Raw genomic sequence first — 23,686 nt, 5'->3', positions numbered from 1 at the left:
ATTTAATTTCCCCCACTTCATTCTCTCTCAGAGAGACTTTTGTGAGCTACCTGAAGATATTACTAGCTGCTTTTAAGACCAGTTTTTGATGATCAAAGTCACTTGAATAGCTCTGAATAAAAGCATCTACTTCTGCTTATGCAAAACCTTTCATACTCCGAACCGATTTGCGTCTTGGGAGACACAAATGGACAGGTGTCACTGTTGCTCTTCTAACTGAAGATGGACTGATATTAGATTGCACAAGCCACATCCAGAGTGCTTACAAAACTAATACTCATGTACTGTGACCTGCAAAACACTGAAGCACACCAGGAAGAGCAAAAAAAATAAATAATTTTTTTTGCCCTATGTGTTGGGTGAACAAGTGACTGCTGAGGCTGCTTCTTGCTAATCCCTTAAAATCCAACCAGAATCCCTCTCTTTTGCCCAAATTATTAATTTTCTGACTTCAATGGGGACAATGAAGAAAAAAAGAAAAAGAAAATAATGACCGACAATGCATTTGTCATACAAATATAACAAAACAATTACATTGTACATTTTTGCTGTCCATTACTAGGGCCATAATCTAAAATGTTACCAAAAACAAATGCTGTGTATTGTTAATGCACTAACCCTACTTACAGATACCTGTTACTACTGATAGATTATGTTGTATTTGCATGTTTACTACAATCAGCACTATGCTTTACTGTCTTGTCTTTGAATGATGTTCAATTCTACCATCTTTTTTGAATAAAATTAACTGCTGTCAAAATTATACCTGAGAGGCAACACCCAGGGTGAAAAAGATGGCAAGGCCCTCGCTGCTGCTTATTAAGTTTTATTCCTTTGAAAGCACAGCAACAATGGATGAGTGTATCAACAATTTTACCAACTCAGATCCTCAGTCATGGGGAGTTTGGCAGCTGAACAGTCAGAAAAAAATATTCAAAAGGACAAAACAGGATTTTAGAGAGGCGAAGACGAGGGAACGGGAACATAACTTGAGACGGAGGTTGAAACTCTTTCTTAGAGTATCTGGTGTATGGTGTGTACAGTGTATATGAAAAATAATGAAAAGAAAAATGAAAAATAGATGTTTTAATTTAAAGTTTTGCCGGTGAAGCGAGTAAAACACACATTAATCAAGTGAAGAGTTGGCCAAAATGAAGAAAGGGTGAAAGGAAATTCCAGAGGAAGGGATGGACAGAAAATAAGAACAATATTTACCTCATAAATTCCTCCAAACAGAGACATGAACTTGCTGAGGAGAGCAGCACACAAACTGGCAATGTGTACGAATGGACCCTGACAGGAGCAAAAAAAAAAAAAAGAAATAAATTACTACAGGTGCAAACATTACAAGTTAAGAAGCACTCTAGCCACCGGTTTGTTGTGTGTTATATACAACAGCACATAACAACTCTTTCCAAAACACATTAACAACAAAGTCTGCAGTGAATATTAAAATTCAGGCGATGAAGTTCAAACTAGAAATAACAGGATTAAATGTGAGAAAGGTGATGCTCAAGTTAAAGAAAGTGAGAGGCCTGCACTGAAGGCCTGTTGCAGTAGTACAAAACCAAGAGGGCCTGAGGCTTGTTTGCGTGTGTGTGTGTGTGTGTGTGTGTGTGTGTGTGTGTGTGTGTGTGTGTGAGGAGAAAAGATATTTTCCTGCGATCATGTCTTCAGGCTTGTCAGTCTTTTGGGGGATACCTGAAGCTGTTTTTGATAAAATATACAGACAAATCTCGAACTTCATATTACAGACACATACACACAAACTAGTGTACAAGATATAAACAACATCTGCACAGTGAATTTGGGGATTCCACAATCTTCAGAAAAAAATTCTTCTATTTCCCTTTGGGTTTAGAAAAGGTCTCAAGTTAACACTGCAGCCTCCTTTCTCATTTTTCCTCTCTTCTCCATATTTCACACTCTTTGCTCTTGACCTGAACCTGATCATATCAGCCCATTGTGTGCCACTTAGCGCCAGGATTTTCGAGTGTTATTTTCCCTCAGTATATACTGGGTGCAGAACATCTAAATGTATTGAGTAGTTTGAGTGTTACAGGTTTTCCACTAGGTGTTGCGTGCCGTTCAGTGCAGGACAAACTAACATGACATGCTGGTACTGAATGGTAGTAAAACAATGTGCTTCATTATCTTCCCAAAATATTAAGCTCCTGGCTACATGAAGTTGATCACCTAGGAAAATCAAGATGGGTTTTTACTTAACTTACTGTAATAATTGTGCTGTGTGCATTTTTTTTTTTCAGTAAATAAATGAAACTCTGCCAACTCGTATATATATGTTGTATCAAAACTGTAGCAGAAATCAAAAATAACCTGGAGTTGTGTTGTCAGCCACTTATGATAACAATCTGAGCCTGTGAGTGGCCAAAACAAGTACTTTTAGTGGATGTACTTTGACACGGACAAATACCCCTTTGGATTACATTGCAGCCATTTTGCGGTTACGGGTTATAGTGTTCTCGCTCAATATTGGGCCGAGTCCCGACATATTTGTCTGTATTAATCATTAGACCCCAAAAGATGGGAAAATAGGGCCCAGGTTTAAAAATACCAGAATTATCGTTTAACTAAGCTGAATCAGTGTGTCTCTCTGAAATCCGCAGGCAGCAGGAATCAGGTGTAATATCCAAAGGCTCATAGGCTACCAGGAACTGAGTCTACAGTCTGACCTTGGTAAATGAATGAATCAAGGGAGAGCCCTGAAGCTCCCAAGTGGTCTCTTCAGCATTCTTTGGTGTACAAGCTGCTGTTCAGCATGTACAGGAATAGTTGAGGTCAGCGAGTATGTACAAGAGGTGTTATTAGCAGCAGTTGAGTTAAGTCGAGTGTATGGGTTTACACGGATTTGTAGTACTGAATGGACTCCATAGAGAGCACATACGGCTATGGTAAGCCTTGAGGGGAAAACGTGTCAGTCAGTCACTACCTGCACTGCTTTAAGCTAAACTTTGACAAACTTTGCTCAAGTGAGTTTTTTATACTATTTAGGGTTGCAATGTTTTCATTTACATGACTGACTGTTAGTTTGGTGACATAAAAGCTGAGTAGACAGGAGAAGGTGAAAGATTTTGTCAGTGTCGGACTTTGAGTGTGGGCATATGGCCATTTCCTTGGGGCAGTATGTACCAGTATGTAACTCGCAAACATTCCGGTAGAAAATACTTGGTTGTTCATTTTGGCCTAGCACTAGTGCCATTTAAGAATCATTTGTAATTCATGCAGCAGGATTTAGGGAACTGAAATGTGAATGAGCTTGGGAGGATGATGTTTCCCTGAGAAGTTCAGGTAGCATGCTAGTTCTGTATGTATGCGCTGATTTCCTACATGATAGAGCTGCTGGAAAACCGGACATATACCAAGCATTTTTACCTGTTCTACCAGTGCTCCTACACTTCACTTTGACTTAAATGGGTTTTTGATGAGTTATAATGATTTGAATTGATGCTGCAGACAGCTAGTATTGTTCTCCGATATTGGAGGTTTATTTTGGATATTGAGTAAGCTGGAATTCAAACCCAATGGCAGCTTGGTGCCAGTCTGGGTTCTATATTTGATCACAAACAAATATTTAATGCTGTGAATCATTAAACCTGTGTTACTAAAAGAACATACAGTAGCTGTTGAATGTATCTCAGAATTTTCCTGGCATTGCCAACGTAAAGAAGCAAAGTGGAATTTGACAGCAATAATGAGATACCTGTAAGGGTAAGTTTATTTTTACTTGCACATTAATTTGCGCTCACACAAAAACATGAAAGCGTATCATGTTCGAGTAATTTTGCCTGTACATCGTATGATTCACGTACGGTGTTGACTGACACATGATTGACAAAGTTGTCAGCTTCTGCTGTGTTGGGCATCTGTGTTATATATTGTCCCAGCAGAAGAGTGTTCTTCCATTCAGTAAGGTATTTCCGTTCAAGACTATAAGCAAACTACATAAGAGCATTTAGGGATCCTTCGGGTGGGTGATGCTGATTTGTGTGTGTGTGTGTGTGTGTGTGTGTGTGTGTGTGTGTGTGTGTGTGTGTGTGTGTGTGTGTGTGTGTGTGTGTGTGTGTGTGTGTGTGTGTGTGTGTGTGTGTGTGTGTTTATGTGTTACCTCCTTGCCCAGGGGCATGCCGCTGCCCAGAGCGCAGGTGAGGCCGATGACTTTGGCCACAAAAGTTTTGAAGGTGAGGTATTCCTTCAGCACCACTCCTCTCAGGATGGTCTTCATCTCTGGAATACCTGAACCTGCAGGGGAGAAGAGCGTGCGCTTACAGCTGACTGTCACCTTAAAGCAAAACTGAACACGCTTGTCTTCATCCAACAAGCATTTGCCCTTCAAACCCCCTGATAAGTTGGTTTAAAATTTTAAGTATTTGTCTATGACTTTAAATATCGATGACTAAATAAGAAACAAACATCACAACATCCTCATGTATAATTTAGAGAAGGTCAAAAACTCAGCTAATCCGCTTCATCAGGACTGTGTGGGTGCAGTTTGAACAGATTTGACTGACAACGACCTGGCAACACAAACAAACAGTGCCAGAACTGTCGTCACATTTTGATTCAAATGTCGCTAAACTCTGATTTGTTCTCATGAATGCGTGACATCAACTCAAGCCAAGTTTCCATCCAAATGTATGGAAATTGTTGACCAAATTTCCAAAAATCAGCAAAAGAAAATACGAACTAATGTGCATTTCCATCCACTGCTGTTATGCAAATATTAAGAGTTGGTTCACTGCAATCAACTGTTGGTGGAGCTAAGCTAGAGTTAAAACAATGGAAAACGTGGTGGAAATACTTGTTTGTTTCATTGATTACTTTCAGGAACTTAACAGTCTCCTCATCACTCTGCACAGACCTGATGTTTTCATCTCTTCAGTACAGAAGAAGCTTCAGCGAACATTCAAGTCACATGCTTCATATGTGACCTGATTTCCTTTGCAATTTGTCACATATTGTTTTTATCAACACATTAGCGTTTCCTCCTTGGCCAAGCGCAAAAACTTTATTGATATTTAGATTTTTTTTCCACTATTTTTTTTTTATACACAAATTGGAAATGTACATAAAAACAAGTAAATGGAAACACTCTTTTGTGTCTAAGCTACAGGGGTTGGTTGGAACTTAATTCAGTGAGAAAGCCAAGGACAAAAACACAAACACATAAACATACCTCTGCACATCATTTTATCGACTTTGTTGTTGCTATAACATCAATGTCACAGCTGCTTAAAAAGCATATTAAAATATGCATTTGCATCACAGATTTTTAATTTTACAGAAAACCTCCTGGAATAATGTAAACAGCCAAAAGGTTCCCCATCTATTGCTAGCTCTGGCATTTCAGAGTTTTATGAATCCAATGTGTCAAGTGTCTTAAGATTACTTCCGACAGCAGATTCTGGCTTCTTTTTCGGAATAAGCTGATGGAAAAAAGAAACTGTCCCACCTACGAAACACACACTTCTCTTTACCCTGTTTTTGGGAGAGTGACAGCAAAGCCTCTGGTATACCTGCTGCAGAAATCACTTCAGGCAGGTCTGTGTTCACCTGTGCAGAGTGCTGGACTGAATTCGGAAAAACCTAATCTGAATTTTAGAGTTAACTACAGTTTTGAATTTTCTCTCCTTCCTTCATCTGATACTGAAGCAGAGGAGGCCCATGGGGAAAGAGCTGAGCCTTTAGGGGCTAAGGCTGAAGAAGAGCAGAGGAAATTTACAGTATGTCACGGAAGTGTTACACTAAGGTAAGGTACACAGTTTTTACAGTATCTGCAGACCCACTGCCCCTTCCTAAGTTCCAAAACATTGCTATTCATTAAGGAAATTTGGCAGCAAAAGTCTGCTGATCTTAGTTTATTATGCCATTTCTTGGCACCACTCTGGTCTTTTTGTTTCATCTTGATTGTCTTACTGCTATTAAAAGGCTGCAGCAATGTCACACAGTGTTGTACTGATTCGGTTTTGCCACCCACTGTGTCAACTGGACCAAAAATCAGTGTGTCGGTATGTTTAACGAGAGAAAATATGAATTAACAGAGATTTTAAACTATTTGGATTTTCTTTGCGAAAATTAATATTGTCTTTGCAAATACGTCATAATGTGCACCCTATTTAATATAATATAATTTATAGAGGGTTATTTGTATTGTTATCCATTGTTTAAGGGCTGTGGTTGCACGGGTTTCTTATTAAAATTCTTTGTAAAAGTGTGAATGCAAACATGGCAAAGACTTGTGAATCTATTGTATAGTTTATATTGTAACCTCATTTATTTATACAGTTGGGGCTTGAGAGTATTTCATCACATCTAAATTCAGCATTCAATTAATTTGTATATACAGTAATATAGGGCTGATTCTAATGATTATTTTCAATATAGATTAATCCAGCTATTAATTTTCCATTACTCAATTAGCTGCCTTGTCTACAAAACATAGAGATGCTGAATCTTCAAAAAGCCCAAGATGGCATCTTCAAATTGCCGAAGATATTGAATTTATGATGATATAAAACACAAAATCAGCAAATCCTCACACTGGAGAAGCTGGAACCAGAAGGTATTTGTGAATGTTGTATTTGATAAATTACATTAAAGATTAACTGATTATCAATTGTTGTTAATTCATTTTCTGTTGATTGTCTATTCGACTTATTTTTCAACACTAATTTAATATACACAATATAATGTAGTGATTACAGTATATTGCCCTTTTTCAAGTGTCTTTAGTGCTCTTGTGATGTATGTTTGTCTTTATGCTCTGTGTTTATGTTCTGTTTTTGTGTGTGTGTCGTACCAACAGCCTGCGGGGCGAGGATCTGGGTGAAGCCGGCAGAGAAGGTGATGAGGACTACAGGGTAGGTGACCCAGGCCAGATACTGCAGGAACACATTACTGTCCAGACCACCATACATCCACTTCTGTGCTGTGGACACACACACACACACACACACACACACACACACACACACACACACACACACACACACACACACACACACACACACACACACACACACACACACACACACACACACACACACACACACACACACACACACACACACACACACACACAGGGCTAAATATGCATTCATGAGAGCTGTCATATAAACCCTTTAAAGACTGGAAAAAGTGTAGCTGTGTGTGTGTCTCCTAAGGACAGGTGGCTAGTCATGTTGTGTATCCAATTACAAGAACTGTGCAACATAACCGAAACTGACAAGACTAGGTTAGCTGCTCCTTAACAGCGCAGCACAACACACGCACATAAACAGCCTGAATGAATCCATCTGAATTAGAGCCGGTCCTGTCAGGTTTCAGTTCAGCTCTCACAACTTCCTTCAATCGCTTTAAGTCCATCTTCCATTTCCTGGAATTTAGAGCTGAATTATTAATAAATCCCTCCTTCACATCATCTCCTCCCTCCTACCATCGCAGGTAGATGATTGATGCTATAAGAGGCCTTCCATCCATCCCTCCTGCCATCCTTTGATCCACCCTGAATCCCTTTTTCTGCCCTCCATCCCTCCACCTCTGCTTCCAGTATTCCCTCCTTTATCTCTCACTTCTCCAATCCTTCTTACTGCCTGTTACTGTTCACTCCTTCTTCCCCTTAGACATTAAAATGTCTAAAAACGACTAGACCTTTGTTATATATTTTGTTGAGTTGTGTACTTACATTATCCATTATGTTTCAGCAATTTTCAAACTTAGTGAAATCTGTAATGTTAATCGAGGTTAATTGTCCATTTCATTTGGTCGCCTGTCGATGGCGTCATATTTCCTTTGCTTATGCGTCAGCATTGTGGTTGTCTGCAAGATGTGGTCAAAAGTGATATTTTTTCCAGTTTTAAGCCACATTTTTATGATACACTTTTAAAATCTTGGTCTTTTTTAAATATATATTTTAGTCATTGGATGTCTGGATCTTAAGATATCAGAGAAACAAGCTGAGCAAACGTTAGCAGCAGCTTGTCTCAGAGCCCCTCCGAGATGTCCTGTGTCTGATGAACAGCGTCGGAGAAACACTGATTTTTAATGTGAAACTGCTTTATTCAGTGTTTTTACCTGATTTAATCACCAGGTCGGTTTGTTTTGGAGAAGAGACCCCTGTGCATAATTCAGCTCCCGGTAAAAACCTCCTGGACGTCTGGATCTTAAGTTACCAGAGAAACAAGCTGAGCAATCATTAACGCCAGCTCAGCTTGCAGCCCCTCTGAGATGATTTTTAATGTGTAACCGCTTTATTCAGTTTTTTTTATTTTTTATTTTTTTACCAGTTTTAATCACCTGGTCTGTTTGTTTTGGAGAGGAGGACACCTCTGTCGACAATTTGCCTCCCAGTAAAAACCTCCTGTAGAATTAGCACTGAAGGAATCCTAACCGGGAGAAGCTGACTACAATGACGGCAATGGTGGTGAACAACTCCCTTGATCCCACGCTTATTCACAATATCACCAAACTCCGTCTTTTGTTACTCTTTTGAATGAGAGACCCCTAGCGGAAGAAAGTTACATATTGTGTGTTTAAGAAGCTTTTCAGTCACCACAGGCAACACATTCTTTTCTTCCACAATAATTTCCAATGGTTGTCCCCAAGGCTCAATCCTCAGTGTGATTTTTCTCTATTTATAAGCTCCTGTGGGTCCAGATCATTCAAAAATGTCCCATTTAATTGCAACGTTCTGTAGATGCCTTGATAAAACTCAGTAAACAAAGTTTAAACATTTTTTAAAAGTTGGACAGCTCATATTGTTCTCCATCTAAATAAAATAAACCTGTGAGAGCTGTGCCCTTCTTAATGTAATGGACGCCTAGAGTCAAAAACAAAGCTTTGATAGATTTGTATAGAACTAGACTAGCAAGCAAATTAGACAAGATTAAATTCATAGCTGAAGGGTCAACAGCCCAACACATGGTTAAAAGACTTTGTTTGAACACTTTGGCATAATCTGATGCCCTTCTGCAGGGCACCCTGCAGGATCTGATTTGGCCTTGGAACCACAAGGACTCTTAAGTCTGTTTGCATCAAAACAAAATTGTTCCTGACCCAAAGCTCTGAATTCACCATCGTTCTAGATTTATTTATCATACAATAATACATACTCATTCATGAGCCTGCCAAAGTTAGTATATTTTAGTATATGGGAAAAAACAACTAACTACTTGATTCCCTCCTCATCACTCCTCATTCACTCTGCTCCACATTTATTTATTTTTTGTAATTGAATTGTCCCTCAATTGTTTTCCATTTTATAATGCAAATTTTGGATAAACTATATGCTGTATGCACTCTCCATGCCTCAGCCTGTACTGTAGGTACAAATCCAGCCCCCCCCCATGCCTCACCTTGTAGGCAGATGGCAATGCAGAAGTCCACCACCCAGCTGACCAGGGCCATGAGGAGTCCCAGCAGGATGAGGAAGATCCAGTCCTCCCCTACCCGTGAGATCAGGAACTTCTGACAGCGAACCGTGCAGACTATAAGGATGGCAGGATGACAACATAACATGTTAGGACTACAAAAACACACACTGAAACTACATTACCCAGGTATTGGCGCTGAGCTTCCGAAAAGGTAAACAATAGTTATTCTATGAGTCAGTTTGGGCAACACGGGCAAATAATAGTAGCTGTGTTTCCATCCAACAGCTTTTGAAATTGAACAACAGTAAACATGTTGTCTACCCAATAATCCATTAAATCCTCAATACTGAATTACTTTGTTTTGATGAGTAGTAGCAGCAGCCCCCTATACCGGTGAGTCAATGCAATTTTGAAAATGGTGAAATCTATAATTTCACCCAAATTTAATCTGTGGCGCCTGACACATGATGGATAGATGGATGAATAAACAGATCAATTTTAAATGCACACACATAGACAACACCCATACAGCCTGAAATCAAAGAAAATGTAGGAAGCTGGCAATTTGAGTCATTTGGTTTTATGGATCAGTAATTTCCTAATAATTTTTGGAGGGTTCCTGGAAAGATTTATTTTTGATACTAATTGCAGAGAAAACAGACAAAGTTCTGAGACTGTCATTTGAGTTTAGTTGTGATGATTTTATGACAGTCAGCTAATGGTTGCAAATGGGAAAGGATTCGCTGATTTAACGGAGGAATTTGATTGAAAGGACTGCACCATATGAACACAAGGGAATATTCCTTCTTAATTAATTTATTATTGGAAACTTTATTTTTCATATATGCAATCTATAAGACCTATAAAATAAAGTGTTACTGTAATGGGCAATGTACCATGCAATCATGACAGATTGGTATGGGAGGAGCAGCACAAATTTTTTAATATTTAATTTTTGGAAAGGCTATGGTTTCAGAAATTTTGCTTAAACTTTAATTGACAAAAATTACAAACAAACAAAATCCTTTTATCAAAAGTTTTCATCGAGACTATTTATTCAACATAGTTCATGGTAAACTGATGACAGTGAGGTTTGTGGATTATTTAGAGTAATTACAACAATGTTACTGGAGACATGTGGTGCTATTTTTTTCTTTTTTTTTTCCCAATACATATTCTCTAGGCTGTGGGCATCACAAACAAATTTCTATTAACTATGCACAATGTCACTAAAACACAGCTAGAAACTCCTAGAGGTGTGAGAAGTGACAAACTAAGGTTTTTCCAATTTTGGTGAACTGGCCCTTTAAAGATTACTGGTAGTCTATTTATTAAGGAAATGCCTTTGCATTGTTATTTATCACTTTTCTCCTTGCATTAACAAAGAGTTTAAAGTCATTGTCATGTCATTTTAGTACTTAAAGAAAAAATAAATTCTTTTCTGATTAAAGCTTGGATGGAAAGTTAGCGAACTGTGCTGTAGAAGCCAAATGCTATAAAGCAATACGACCTCAGAAACCAGTGCAAACTATGTCCAACAGAGGTTACGACAAAAAACGACGTTATGACAGAAACTGACAGATTGTGTCGTTACTTTCAGTTAATATTACCTACAACGTAATGGAGCAACAGGCTGAAGACAAAATGGACTATACTGATCTACTGCACTCAAACTATATTAAATGCACAGCACAAAAGTCCGGGCAAATATAGGCACTACAAAGCAAAACACAAAACACAAAAAAAAAAACACACACACACACACACACACACACACACACACACACACACACACACACACACACACACACACACACACACACACACACACACACACACACACACACACACAAACAGTACATGAAGCACATTTAGATCTGCTATACTTACCTGCAAGGAACAGGAAACTCAGATTCATGGCTAATATACTCTAACACTTGGTGCAAGACATGCATACAGAGTTACTAATTATGGGTAATTGCTGATACAAAACATTAGTTTGATGGTGACTCATTACGCTGTGCACACATACAACATAACTCATAATGCCGCTATTTCACACCAAATTTTTTCTCTCCTCCTCTCCCACCCTCCTCCAGGCCTGTCCTCATTTCCATTTTCTCCTCTGCGGGGAATTGGTTCTTGGGAGCAGTGGGGTACCCCTCACACTAATGACACTAACAACACACACATACACTCTTTTGTTTCCGTTTTCCGGTTTCCCTTTTAATCGCTCCCAGTTTTTTTGATGTGTCACGTTTGACGTCACAAAAGCACCAGAAAACAGGGTTAGTAGACACTAGAAAGCAGCATAGAGGCCAGTGACTATGTTATGGTGGTTACTTTTTAATATCTTTTACTTCAGTCCTTTCATACTCAATGCTGAACGATGTTCGAGCGCTGCTTTAACAGAGACGGATGGAATTTGTGGCTGAGATGGCCCAAAAACTGTGAAAAATAATGTCGCATTTCGTATTTATGTCGCAAAAGGGGCGAAAATGAGCATGTCCCCCCGGGTTTCATGTTTCCATCACTGTCGGAGCTGGAGCTGATAAATACCTGTGAATACTGCATAGTCATTTGACCCCGGAATGAATGTTAATTGTACCCTTTCCCACTGAGGACAAAAGCCGGATATTAGTGGGTTTTTTGTCCACTGTGAGAGGGGCCCAAGATAGCAAAAACGGGGCTTTCTGTTTACACCTGCTATTCTGGAAACCTCTTACTAATCTTTAGGCCTTCATCCGTTGTTTTTGGGGAATCGAGGAGGGCTCACTATCCTCTTTGGCATCCTTCTTCACCAAGCAAACATCCCTCCACTTACTCTTCGCTCCAGCTGGACATTTTCTCTCTTCAAAGCCAAAAGGTAGGTCAGCTCAGCTGTTGGTTCATTTTTATCTACAAGGCCCTTCTTGGTTTGCTCTCTGGCATGCAACACAATGTGCAAATAAAAATGTACATATAACATATATTGATACCAGCTGTTCTACTGGTGTGTACTGAATCCAGTGTTTGTATCTTAGTATGGTAAATGTGTCCTAGAGACGTTATTTTCTTGTTTTTGTTTCTCCTCTATTTAAAGACATAAATAGATGAACAGTTATTCAAACACTTAACTAAACATGGACAACCAAAGGTGGTAGAGCACATACCTTTGTCAAGGCCGCACAATCCTCTATATTTTTAAAAATGCATCTGGTTCTGTAACACATGACGCATGTGCCTGGTATTCATTTCTGTTTTAGTAAGTTACATGAGAAAATAATAAACCTGTTCTAAGATGCCCTATATCTTTGAATTTGAAGAGGAGCCAAGTATTAGCATGGTGTACCAAAACCAAAGATTTACCAGCGACTTGTGGATTATGTTTATGTTTGCATATTTTAATGAGTAAGTGACTAGAATGGGACCAAAAAGCCATCACTAAAACATAAAAACAAATACATTATACATACATCAAAGCGGAGGCAAGACTGACACCTCTGTTTGACTGAGAGACGGGGGAAGGCAGAAAGAGACACAAAGGGACAGAAAGCGAGAGAGAGGGCAAGAAGTGAATGATAAATGCTGCAGGGATGGAAAGAAAAATGCAGATACACACTTACGTGCCAACACACTTTCATGCCCACATTCCCCAATCAACACCTTCAGGAGCTGTCTAACACACACATGCCAGCAAAAGCTGTGACAAACAAATTCACAAACACAATTAAGTTATTACAGTTATGTGTCAATTCTGAGAGACAGGCCTTGTACATGTGTATATTTAGATGTAACTACTTGAACGCGCGTGTGTGTGCCTGTGCGTCATCTCACCCCTGGGCTGCGTTGGGTTCTTCGACCCCTTATGTCATCCAGACGCTAGTCAATGTATATGAATGTTAGTGTGTGTTTGTGTCTGAGATCATGTGTGTGTACGCAAGTATGATCTCTTTGTACTTCTAAACATGGAGTGTGTGTGTGATTGTGTGTGTCTAGCAGCAAGTGTAATCTTGTCTTTTTGGAGATCTAATTTAGTTAGCCCTGTCTGTGCTGGTATTGCTTAATAGCTTTTTCTGCAGTGCGCACGCACACACACACACACACAGGCACACGCACACACACACACACACACACACACACACACACACACACACACACACACACAGAGACACGCAGACCAAGCAGACTGGTTGCTGACTTTATTCTTCATGGCATGCAATAAGCAGCATGCTAGTTCCCAATCACTCTCACTGCCTTCTGACTCACCCTCTGCACCACTCTCCCCATCCACCCCTCCCCTCGCTGATCCCATCGTCCCTCGCTGCCTCTATCCTCCTTTTTCTTCTTCTGCCTTTTACTAATCATATTCAACCTCTGACTTTACCTCTCATCTCCTCCTCTCCCTCTCAGGCCTTATCTGCTACCCCAGACTCCTCCTTTCCACACTTGCTTCTTTCTTTGCACTCCCCTCTCTCTCTTTCTATCTATTCTTTTCATTCTTGGTTGCCTGCTTGCTCACTCTCTCCTCAGCAATAGACATAATGCCCACATACCTGCTAGGGCTAATTTAGGTTGCCTTGGTTACACAGTGCATCTAGCTCCTTGGCCTGGCATTAAGACACTGCATGTGTGTGCACACATACTGTATATGCTTCTGCTTAGTTTGGTTCGGGCAATATGTTTTTGAAGACTGTTTTTGGACTCAAACTACAGATATCAGATATTTAATGCCTGTAAAAATTGAAAAAGGGCATTGCGGCAAATCTAGTGTTGCACTCTTTGTAATGTTGGGGTACTTGTAAGAGAAGACTGTCCTCCTGTAAAAAATGACCCCATTGGTCATCCGTGCAGTCAGCTTATTACAACTCATAGATAATTTTATTGTTAGGCGCCCTCTAGTGGCCATAGTAATTATGACGGAAGTAAAGGGGGAAATAGTGTGACGTTGTTCATAGACAGACAAAGTCCACATTAGGTTGATGGATGTGTCGACAAATAACAGGACTGTCACACAAGATATCATTGTTTGTTTCTCATCTGAAACTGATACTCAAAATTGGTTCTTTTATCCATGATCATTCCCCAACCTTAACCACGTTTATTATTGTAACCATGATAACGAAGGTCCCCCAACCTTAATGAAGCACTTATTTTAACCCAAACCACAATCTTTTCCTTGACCTAACCAAGTAGTTTTAGTGCCTGAGCCTAACTAAACCATGACTGTTCCACAACGTTAACTGCATTTTTTTTGTTTTGTTACCATGACAACAAAGGTCCAGAATGCCTGCTGCTGGTGCGCTCCTCTTTAAGAAAAACATATATAAGAAAGAATGGTCCAGATTGATTCATCAGAGGCAGAGGTATCCTGCCTTTTAATCTCGGGTTAATCTCTAGTAACCTAAGATTGGAACCTACACTTCCCATAATGCAACTTGAAAGTATCTTTCAATAGAACCTTGCCTGCCTGATTAACACCTGTGTCTTTCAAACTTCACACCACCAGTTTTTAGCCCAAGCCATGATAACCTTGATGTCATCACCATGACAACATCAGAGTTATTTTTTAAAGACTTTAAAAAGCCAGAGCCACGGACGACATTATACAACTGTTTTCACAGTCTGACCAATACTCCCCATGACGAGTAAATTGAACCTGATGTGTAAAATTGGAGCAGTGCTCCTTTAAATGTTCAGCGTTTCCTCTTGATCTCATGTTTCTGACGTGGGTTATAGAAAATGTACAAAGCCTGGACAGTGTGTTCTCCAGAATTACTAGTTCATGCTTTCAAATGACTGATCTATGACTCAAATTACATAATTTGTGTTCTTTAGTTAATTGTGTATATACAAATGAAAAAGTTCATAAAAAAATCTAACAATACCAGAACAAATTTTCAATTAATTTATTTAATGCATTATCAGTCATATTGGTATATATTGACATTTCCTTCCAATATAGATTAGGATTCATAATTTCCTGGATTACAAAATACAGTCACAATTTGAGACAAGAGTTTAAGATTTGTTTTTATGCAGCTGACTGAGTATTTTTTTCATTAAAATGGTTTTGAGGGCCCTGGAAATACCTTGAGAACAGTGGTAAGTGTTGTTAATTTGACCTTCTGGGATTATTTCTTCTCCGAAAAATCAGATGCTTGTCTTTGTGAATCATATGTAATAGTAATACATGTCAGGCACAAAGTGGATCTAGGCTTTTTAGTGGTATACTGTAATGTGCTAACTGATGGCAGCCAAACCAGGCCATTATTTTTGAAATGTCCAAAGTAGTCTCACAACTGTAAAGTATACACCCATCAGCCACAACAATAAAAGTGGTAAAAGGTTTCAATATTATGGCTGATCGGTGTATACTCATTTACATTTATATGCCTGTGTACTTTTCCACACATTTTGACATGTCACAGTCAGATAAGGGCTTCTCACTGACAATACGAATCATTTGTACATGAAATGTGTAATTAATCAAACTGCATTTTATACATCATCTCAGGGATAGGTGCAACTAACAAACCAACATGTTAACAGATGAGATCAGAAAAAGCAAGCCAAAAACCAATATATCGATCTCTCCCCACTGTAATTATGCTGAAAATGAGACGGAGGTAGGCAGAGTGAACACACACACAGACACACACACACACACACACACACACACACACACACGCGCACACGCACAAACACGCACACACACGCACACACATGCACCTCTAAGAGGAAAATCACTACAGGTGCAGATTCTATGCTACTGCTACCACATAAAACCCAATTATTTAAATCACCCCTCATTTATTATGCAAGGTGACAGCTATACTGTATATGCAAAGGGTAAGAGAACCTACCATTAATGCCTCAATTTTGCACAGTAATGCCAATGAGGCCTATGCTCGTTTTAATGTGTATGTGCCCCCACATTCATTATGTAGCTTCATGCGTAAGAGAGAGATTCAATTAGAAATGCCTGGCTGTGCTTAAGACAACCAGCTTAATTAGATTAGAATTAATATACAGAAGATAGGCAAAACTGACCATTAGCCTCTTCTGCTTTTTAAACAGCAACTCTGAAAGATAAAGATACAGTATGTACAGCCGAGTACATAGACAGTAAATGCACAGAACAGAAGAAAGGGATAAGTGATGGGTTTTTTTTTTAGGTGGATGTTACAAATCTTGAATCAAAGCTGATGTATCAATATCTTTTAAATTTTCCCTCAATTACTTTCATTCCATAAATACTTATTACTTGTTTTAATAACTCCTTTGGTTTTTGCCTAGTAAGCTGTCTGTCAGAATATTACACTCAGCAGCAAAGTCTAGAGACCGGGTGCCAAACAGTGCCAGCCATCTCCTGGGTCACCATTGCATCAGCTAAGTTATCAGCAGGCTGTTGCACCAGCTGTGTACAACAAGAATAGCTTTGTTTGAGAATATGTGGGATTTTTAATTATAACTTTTATAAAAATGTTGTACCATAAAAGTAAACTACACTGCAGGGTTATTATGATATAAAATTTACAAAGTAAGTAAAGTCGTACCTTATGAAATGTCGCCTACAGAATTGTTAGAAATATTGGAGACATTAATAACAGAGCCAGAGATTTTTTCACCCATATCTACACGGAGAGTGCGTTGTCTGTATACTTATGATGACATTGACATTAATTCTATGGTGCTTAACAGTCACCTTTATCCGAAGAATGAAAGTCATTATGCGTTCACTTGACACGGGAATTCCCACTGGCACGACATGGCTGCTTGGAGCCGAAACATGTAACATGTTAAGGTGCTGACCTGGGCAGAATCTTTTATGCCAATATCGATGTTTTTTTTTCCAGACTAGTTTGGGCTTTGACTAGTTTACAAGTGATAGGATTCTTACTTTCTGTCACAACTTAGTAGTAATTTCTACTACCATAGTAGCTAAAAGCTGCACATAGATGAAACATCACTGTGTGCAACAATGTTTTGATCTGGTCAATTGAGTTAAGTTGTAGCATAAGTAGAATCAATGCAACTTAACAACGTAGCGATGTTTAGTATGAAATTAACCAAATCAGTGTAGCAGTTATTGGTTTTTTTTAAATATTTGAACTATTATTTTGATCAAATTTATGTTGAGCTAGTGTATCAGGCAGCAGTTGTTTGCTGAGGACTTGAGATTTAGTTACTTTGAAGGAATTAATATGTGCCAGGTTACATTCAAAAGAGATTTAGCAGCATTTGTCTCAATGGGCCAGTTGTTCATTGTTTAAATAGTAAACCAGAGGAGAGAAGATTCACTATTGTTGTATTTTACTTTTGGTGCAATTGGAAAGAAATTTGAAATTTATTACCATAGCATACTGACCATTTAGAAAAAGTCAAAGAAAAATGAGTAATCTACAATTTAGTGTAAATGAAAACGTCAGATCATCATTTCTCATGTTGTTTGGTAAGTCCCTGTTTAAATCAGGTTGTCACATATCAAAGTGAAATTATTTTCCTTGTCAGTTTCTGATATAAAGTCACAAAAATACATCTATTGCCTCATTGTGGTCCGGCGGTAACCTCTGTCATATTTTAAATTAACAACTGATGCATGCGCCAATACCTGAATTTTAAGGGTAGGCCAAGTCCAGTGTGAAGAGATAAATCGGTCTACCAAGTGCCTGGTCAGACCAGAAAGTCTCACAAAGTGGTCAAATTAATCTACGTACTTTTGCACGATAAGGGACTGGGAGCTTGCTGACTACTTACAGCAATAATTTATGAGCTAATGTGGCAACACACAGCGAGTAAAACACCACAATACCTTGCCAAGCAAGCAACCGTAGTGGACAAGTGGAAAAAAATACTTCCACTTTGGCCAGTGCAAGGTTACATTAAAAGTAGTTTGTCTGACACAATTTATGATAACTTTCTCTGTTTTAGACTCTCTAACTCAACTGCCTCAGAGTTCAACACTTTCAAGATGGTTTGCAACTGGTCAACCGTACAAATTAGCAGGTTTAAGTTTACCAAAAGCTGAAACCTACAGTACACGAAAGCGCAGCGTGGGTTTACCTCACCCTTAGTGAAGTCCAGTGATTACTGCCAATTTCATTGAAATTAATGGATTTCGGTCCAAAATTCAAAAACTTAAATGGAAAAAAAAAAAAAACTTCATAAATACGGGTCTGACTGGGTGCTGGGTTACAAAGAGATGAGAGAAGTTATATGTGGATCTGGTCTGGTGTGCAGTGGCAGAAAAGGAGGAAAGAAAAAGGCAGTGCAGGAGAGAATGGCGTAAAGCTGAACAGGAAAAGGGCAAAAACTAACAAGACAAATTGGCCCCTTAAGACAGAAAAGAAACGTTGCTGGAGTAATAAAAGCAACAATGCATCTGTAAATGTTTCCTCTCATACTTAATATGACCATCTCCATTCCCTCAGCACGCTCTAACTGTAGCTTCTCCTTCCTGCTCTCCCCTCCCTTCCTCCCCATTCATCCATTCATTAATCTATCTATCCATCCCTCCTCTGCTCTTTTCTTCATGTTGATGTTTTCTCTATGCTAATGCGATGTAAAAGGTGGTGATGTTTATGTAAATGTGCTGTAACGGTGGTCCCGGCCGAGTAGGCAAAGTGCCTCATCTCGCATTCAATCACTCCGTTCGCTCGTCGAGTAACGATGGTTGTGACACCTCTCTTATGGCTGCAGTACAATGTCTGCTTAATGAGGTGTAATGGTGTATCTGCGCACACACACACACACACACACACACACACACACACACACACACACACACACACACACACACACACACACACAAACAAAGCTATTATGCAAAAATAGCCTCGCCATCCCTCTTTAATCGCTTCCGAAGAGTGTGTGATTTATGTTCAACTTTTCTTAAGGCAGTAACACTAAAACCCACACACTCAACTGGGACATTTTTCTGAATTTAAAAGCAGTGCAGAGTAAAGAAGAGAACTGTCATCAAATATCATCAATTGGGCTTGTTATAAATGTTGCATTGCTATTTCCAAGAATCAAAGGAGGCCACTTTTCTGAGTCAGAACTCTTGGTGAACAGGAACGTTAATCTGTTGAACACCTAACACTAAAACCTCAGTTTGAGGGTCAGATTATGTTTCTCAGGTCTTCATTTAATGTTTTTTTTTTTTGTCTTCACATTGATGCCTCACTGCTTTGTGTGTTTTGACATCTTTGACTTTAGATTATCATCATGGAGTTGAGTTTATGCGGGCAGTTTCTGGTGACTATGGTTGCCTCAATTACCACAACACGTTTTGTGCATCCGGTTCAGTTTATTGTGCTAAAACTTGCATGGTAATTTGTGATTACAACTGTGTTATATCCAATCTTTTGCAGATATACTTTATACAGTAGGTCAAAGATCATCGTGGTCAGTGTCAGAAATATGTGTATTGTCACCTGAAGTTCTAAGTTGCTGTTGTTATGCACCAAAGCTTTCGGTAGGCTACCAAATAGGTTGCTAGTGCGTCTGTGCATGTACATCAATATCCTCCTGGTATGAGCCAGAGAGTATTTTCTCGTAATGCTGCATCCACCTGAAGCTGATCTACTGTGTGTGAGCGTAGTCCTTGGGTGCATAGGTAGGCCTCCCCAAGAAAAAGTCTGTATCTAGTGGTGTTCAAGACGTAAGTCTCAAGGTGGATACAGTGCATTTTTTCATTGATGCCACCCTCTGCTTGCACCTGCATTGGATAGATTGTTACACAAACATGGAAGGGATGGTTTAGAAATGGTTTGTGATGATATATCACTGTGAGTTGCACTGCAATGTTCAGGCTGCCTCGTAAACACAAGGGTTTCTACATGCTCATGTTATGTCATCAGATGCAGATGCCAACTGTAGAGAACAGAGATGTTTTTTATGTTTATCTTATCTTACCTGTGTATTTCGTATTCTGATACTTACTGACAAATTAAAGGATTAGTGGAGAAACATAATGAACATCCTATGATGTGGCGTTAGTTTTCAACCCAACTGAACAGCAAAGGGAAATTTTGGAGCGACACGATAACAAGTATTCACATTACAGCAGTAAATAAGGGTCTTTGCTGCGTCTGCTGCTGTGCTCCATGCAGTATTCCTGGTAGGAATCTAAGGGAGCTAACTTGTTTAGAAATCATTTGTTTCTAACTATTTGCAAACAGAACATTATCATTAACATAAATTATTATCAACAGTAGTAAGAACATAAAACAGACTCAAAAAGCTTTTTTTGTAACAAACCTTGTAAATAAATCTGAAGGCTAATATTTTCCCAGGCAAATGTTTTCAGTTTGGTTTCATTTAGAAGGACTCCTTTTTAATATCGTCTTCCATCTTTAATCTCAGCACAAGCCATAGCCTCCAGCCACTGGCTGCACTTACAAAGGTCAGTGCAACCTCTGGTCAAGTTAAACAAATATGAACATTAGGCACAGCCTCGCTCGGCTCTGCACACAGCAGAAATTGGTGCAACACTGTTACAACTCATTACATACAAAATAATGGAATAGGCGTGTGTAAAACCTGTTATTTAAGGTTAATATTGATACAGTGTTAGACAGTTAGGTCGGTTTTTCCTTTTATTTTTCATTTTATGTACACCCATTCATTCCACCAATGAATGGTGTATACTATTTAGCTACATTAAAAACAGTGTCAACTCGAACTTGGAGCCAAACCACAAACGTTTGTACTTCTATTTTTGTGAGGACACTCATTGACATTATGAATTCCCTAGCCCTTTACCCTGACCCTAACCTAAACTTAATTCTGACCTGAACCCTAAAACCAAGTCTTAACCCTCAAACAGCCCTGGCCAAAATATCCTCACGCCAATAGTTTAAATCTCAAACTGGTCATCACAATGTATAGCCATACAAGTACACGCACATACACACACGCACACGCGCACACACACACGTAGACACGCACGCACACACATGCACGCACGCACGCGCACACGCGCACACAGACGCGCACACACATACAATATAGTGGGTTGGCAAGACAATCCTGGTTCTCTTTTGTCATCACCTTCTCAATATGTTCCCATTCTTATTTAAATACAAAACTCAAATATTACTTCAGCAAGAAATACTTGCATCAGCATGTGAGTGAAGGCTAGGCGCCTTATAATACAGTGTCTCAGCATATAATAGACATTTTCTGTCACTGGTTAATTGTCTGGAGGAGTTTCACTACTCTATCTCATCTTTTAACTCCTAGCCTGAGCACTGAACTCTTTCCTCGAACTTTAAACTCTTTGATCAATAGTGCTTTTCATCTTCAACCAACACACACACACCCACAGATCAATACCATGAACCTAACATTATCTTTAATGAATGCATCAGGGTCTTGGGTGACTGGATTTATTTTTTTCTCTCTCTCCATGAAGTCACTCCTCCCCTCTGTCTTATCAGAGCTTTGGAAGCAACAGAGCCAGCCAACTGCACGCTGACATCCTGGTGTCTTGGAAGGTGACCCCAAACTTTGCTGTCATGGCAACCTCTTCTCCAGTAACCAGTGGTTTGATATGAATAAATAATGGTCCAAAAGTGAAGTAAAAAAAAAAGGTAATAATTGAGAGCAGTGGCTGTTGTGACCATGCAGGACTGATGCTGTACCACTATATGTTAAGCTAAAGCTTCTGATAGTTGACATTTAGTGCCAATTTTCAACATTGAAGATTATTTTTTATGCCTATATACCTTTTATGAGAACAGCATCTAGTTTTTCTTTTTACAAATGTTCCTGTCAAAGTGAGAAGGTCTCAAACAGCACTGGGACAATGGCTATTGTCATTTTTATGACCAGTTCAATGATTAGAATCAACTGAAAACGTGTCCATTGTCTTTTCGATTTATCAGTCTATCTGGAAATCCTGCACTAAAATACATTTTAGGAGAGACTATTTGCATTGGACAGTGAAATGTATTCATGACAAGAGAGGAATAGCAGTACAGTGGGGGTAAAATATGCTTTACCTGATGGAGACACTGATAAGCTTCAATTGACATTAAAGAATAACTGAAAATATTGTCCCATTAAACCCCCAAAACAAGGATTGTTTGTGTATCCAAAGCCTGATGTCGTTCCTCTGTGCCATACAGCTCCATTGTTGTCCAGAAACTATTAAAAACACACGAATGAGCCTCAGTATTACACTGGGTGACACATTCCATCATTACAATGAATACACACATTGTGGTTCATCTTTACTCAACTCCACAAACCGTGGCAAAAAAAGAAAGTGAACCCTTTAGAGTTGGGTTAGAGGTATGTTGACTTATAAAGAACACTTCACAAGAAGCATCTGCTGATGTGAATCATGCCTCACAAAAAAGAGGGATCTCAGAAGACTTACAATCAAAAATTGTTTATTTGCTTAAAGCTGGAAAGGGTAACAAACTAATCTCAAAGAGTTTAGATATTCATCAGTCCCCGGTCAGACAAATTGTCTATAAATGTAGACAATTTAGTTCTGTGGCTACCCTCCCTAGAAGTGGTGGCCCAGGTAAAATGACTTCAAAGGCACAACGCACGTTGCTCGTTGAGGCAAAAGAGAAACCCAGAGCAACAGCTGAAGGATTAAAGGAATCACTTGAGCTTATTAACATCTCTGTTCATTAGTCTACCATATGCAAATAATCGTGCATGGCTGAATGGAGCATGGTGTCCATGGTAGGACACCACAGAGGAAGCCGCTGCTCTCCAAAAAAATAACATCACTGCGTGCCTGGAGCTTGCCAAAGAGCACCTTGACACTCAATAACGGTACTGGGAAATTGTTTGGTGGACTGATGAAACTAAGGTTTAATTGCTTGGAAAGAATGCACAGCACTATGTATACTGTAAAAAAGTCACTGCATGAAAACATCACCTAAACGGTCAAGTACAGTGGTGGGAGCATCATGATTTGGGACTGCTTTGCTGCCTCTGGACCTGGACAGCTCACCATCCTCAAGGATAAAACAAATTCCAGGATAATGTCAGGGTGGCTGTCCACCATCTGAAGCTCAGTAAAATTTGGGTGATGCAATGGCCCTGAACACTGAAGTAAATCTGCTACCGAATGAATTTAAGCAAAGAAAATCTGCCTTTTGGAGCGATCCAGTCAGAGCTTAGACCTTAACCCAATAGAGGTGCTGTGTAATGTGCTCAAGAGAGCCATTCACAACCAAACCCTGAGAATATGGCTGAGCTGAAGCAATTCTGGAGGAAGAAAATTCCTCCAAATTCCTCTTGAACATGGTGCAGGTCTGATCTGAGCTACAGGAAGGACATTAATGGAG

The 23,686-nt window shown here is 39.3% G+C and overlaps 1 protein-coding gene across 1 annotated transcript in view; it reads right to left on the bottom strand.

Annotated features, from left to right (window-relative positions):
* The window catches only part of clcn2c (chloride channel 2c), a 168,355-nt gene that overhangs the window by 72,039 nt on the left and 72,630 nt on the right, over positions 1-23,686 (bottom strand). The window contains exons 3-6 of the mRNA XM_040131541.1: positions 9,372-9,503; positions 6,818-6,946; positions 4,127-4,260; positions 1,216-1,293 (exon numbers count right to left, since the gene is read on the bottom strand). Coding sequence (XP_039987475.1) covers positions 1,216-1,293; positions 4,127-4,260; positions 6,818-6,946; positions 9,372-9,503 — 473 coding nt within the window. The remainder of the gene's footprint in view (positions 1-1,215; positions 1,294-4,126; positions 4,261-6,817; positions 6,947-9,371; positions 9,504-23,686) is intronic.

This window comes from Xiphias gladius, chromosome 7 (genome assembly GCF_016859285.1).
Source record: "Xiphias gladius isolate SHS-SW01 ecotype Sanya breed wild chromosome 7, ASM1685928v1, whole genome shotgun sequence".
NCBI classification, from domain to species: Eukaryota; Metazoa; Chordata; class Actinopteri; order Istiophoriformes; family Xiphiidae; genus Xiphias; species Xiphias gladius.
Note: the sequence above shows the minus strand (reverse complement) of the source record. Positions and strands in the feature narration are given on the sequence as shown.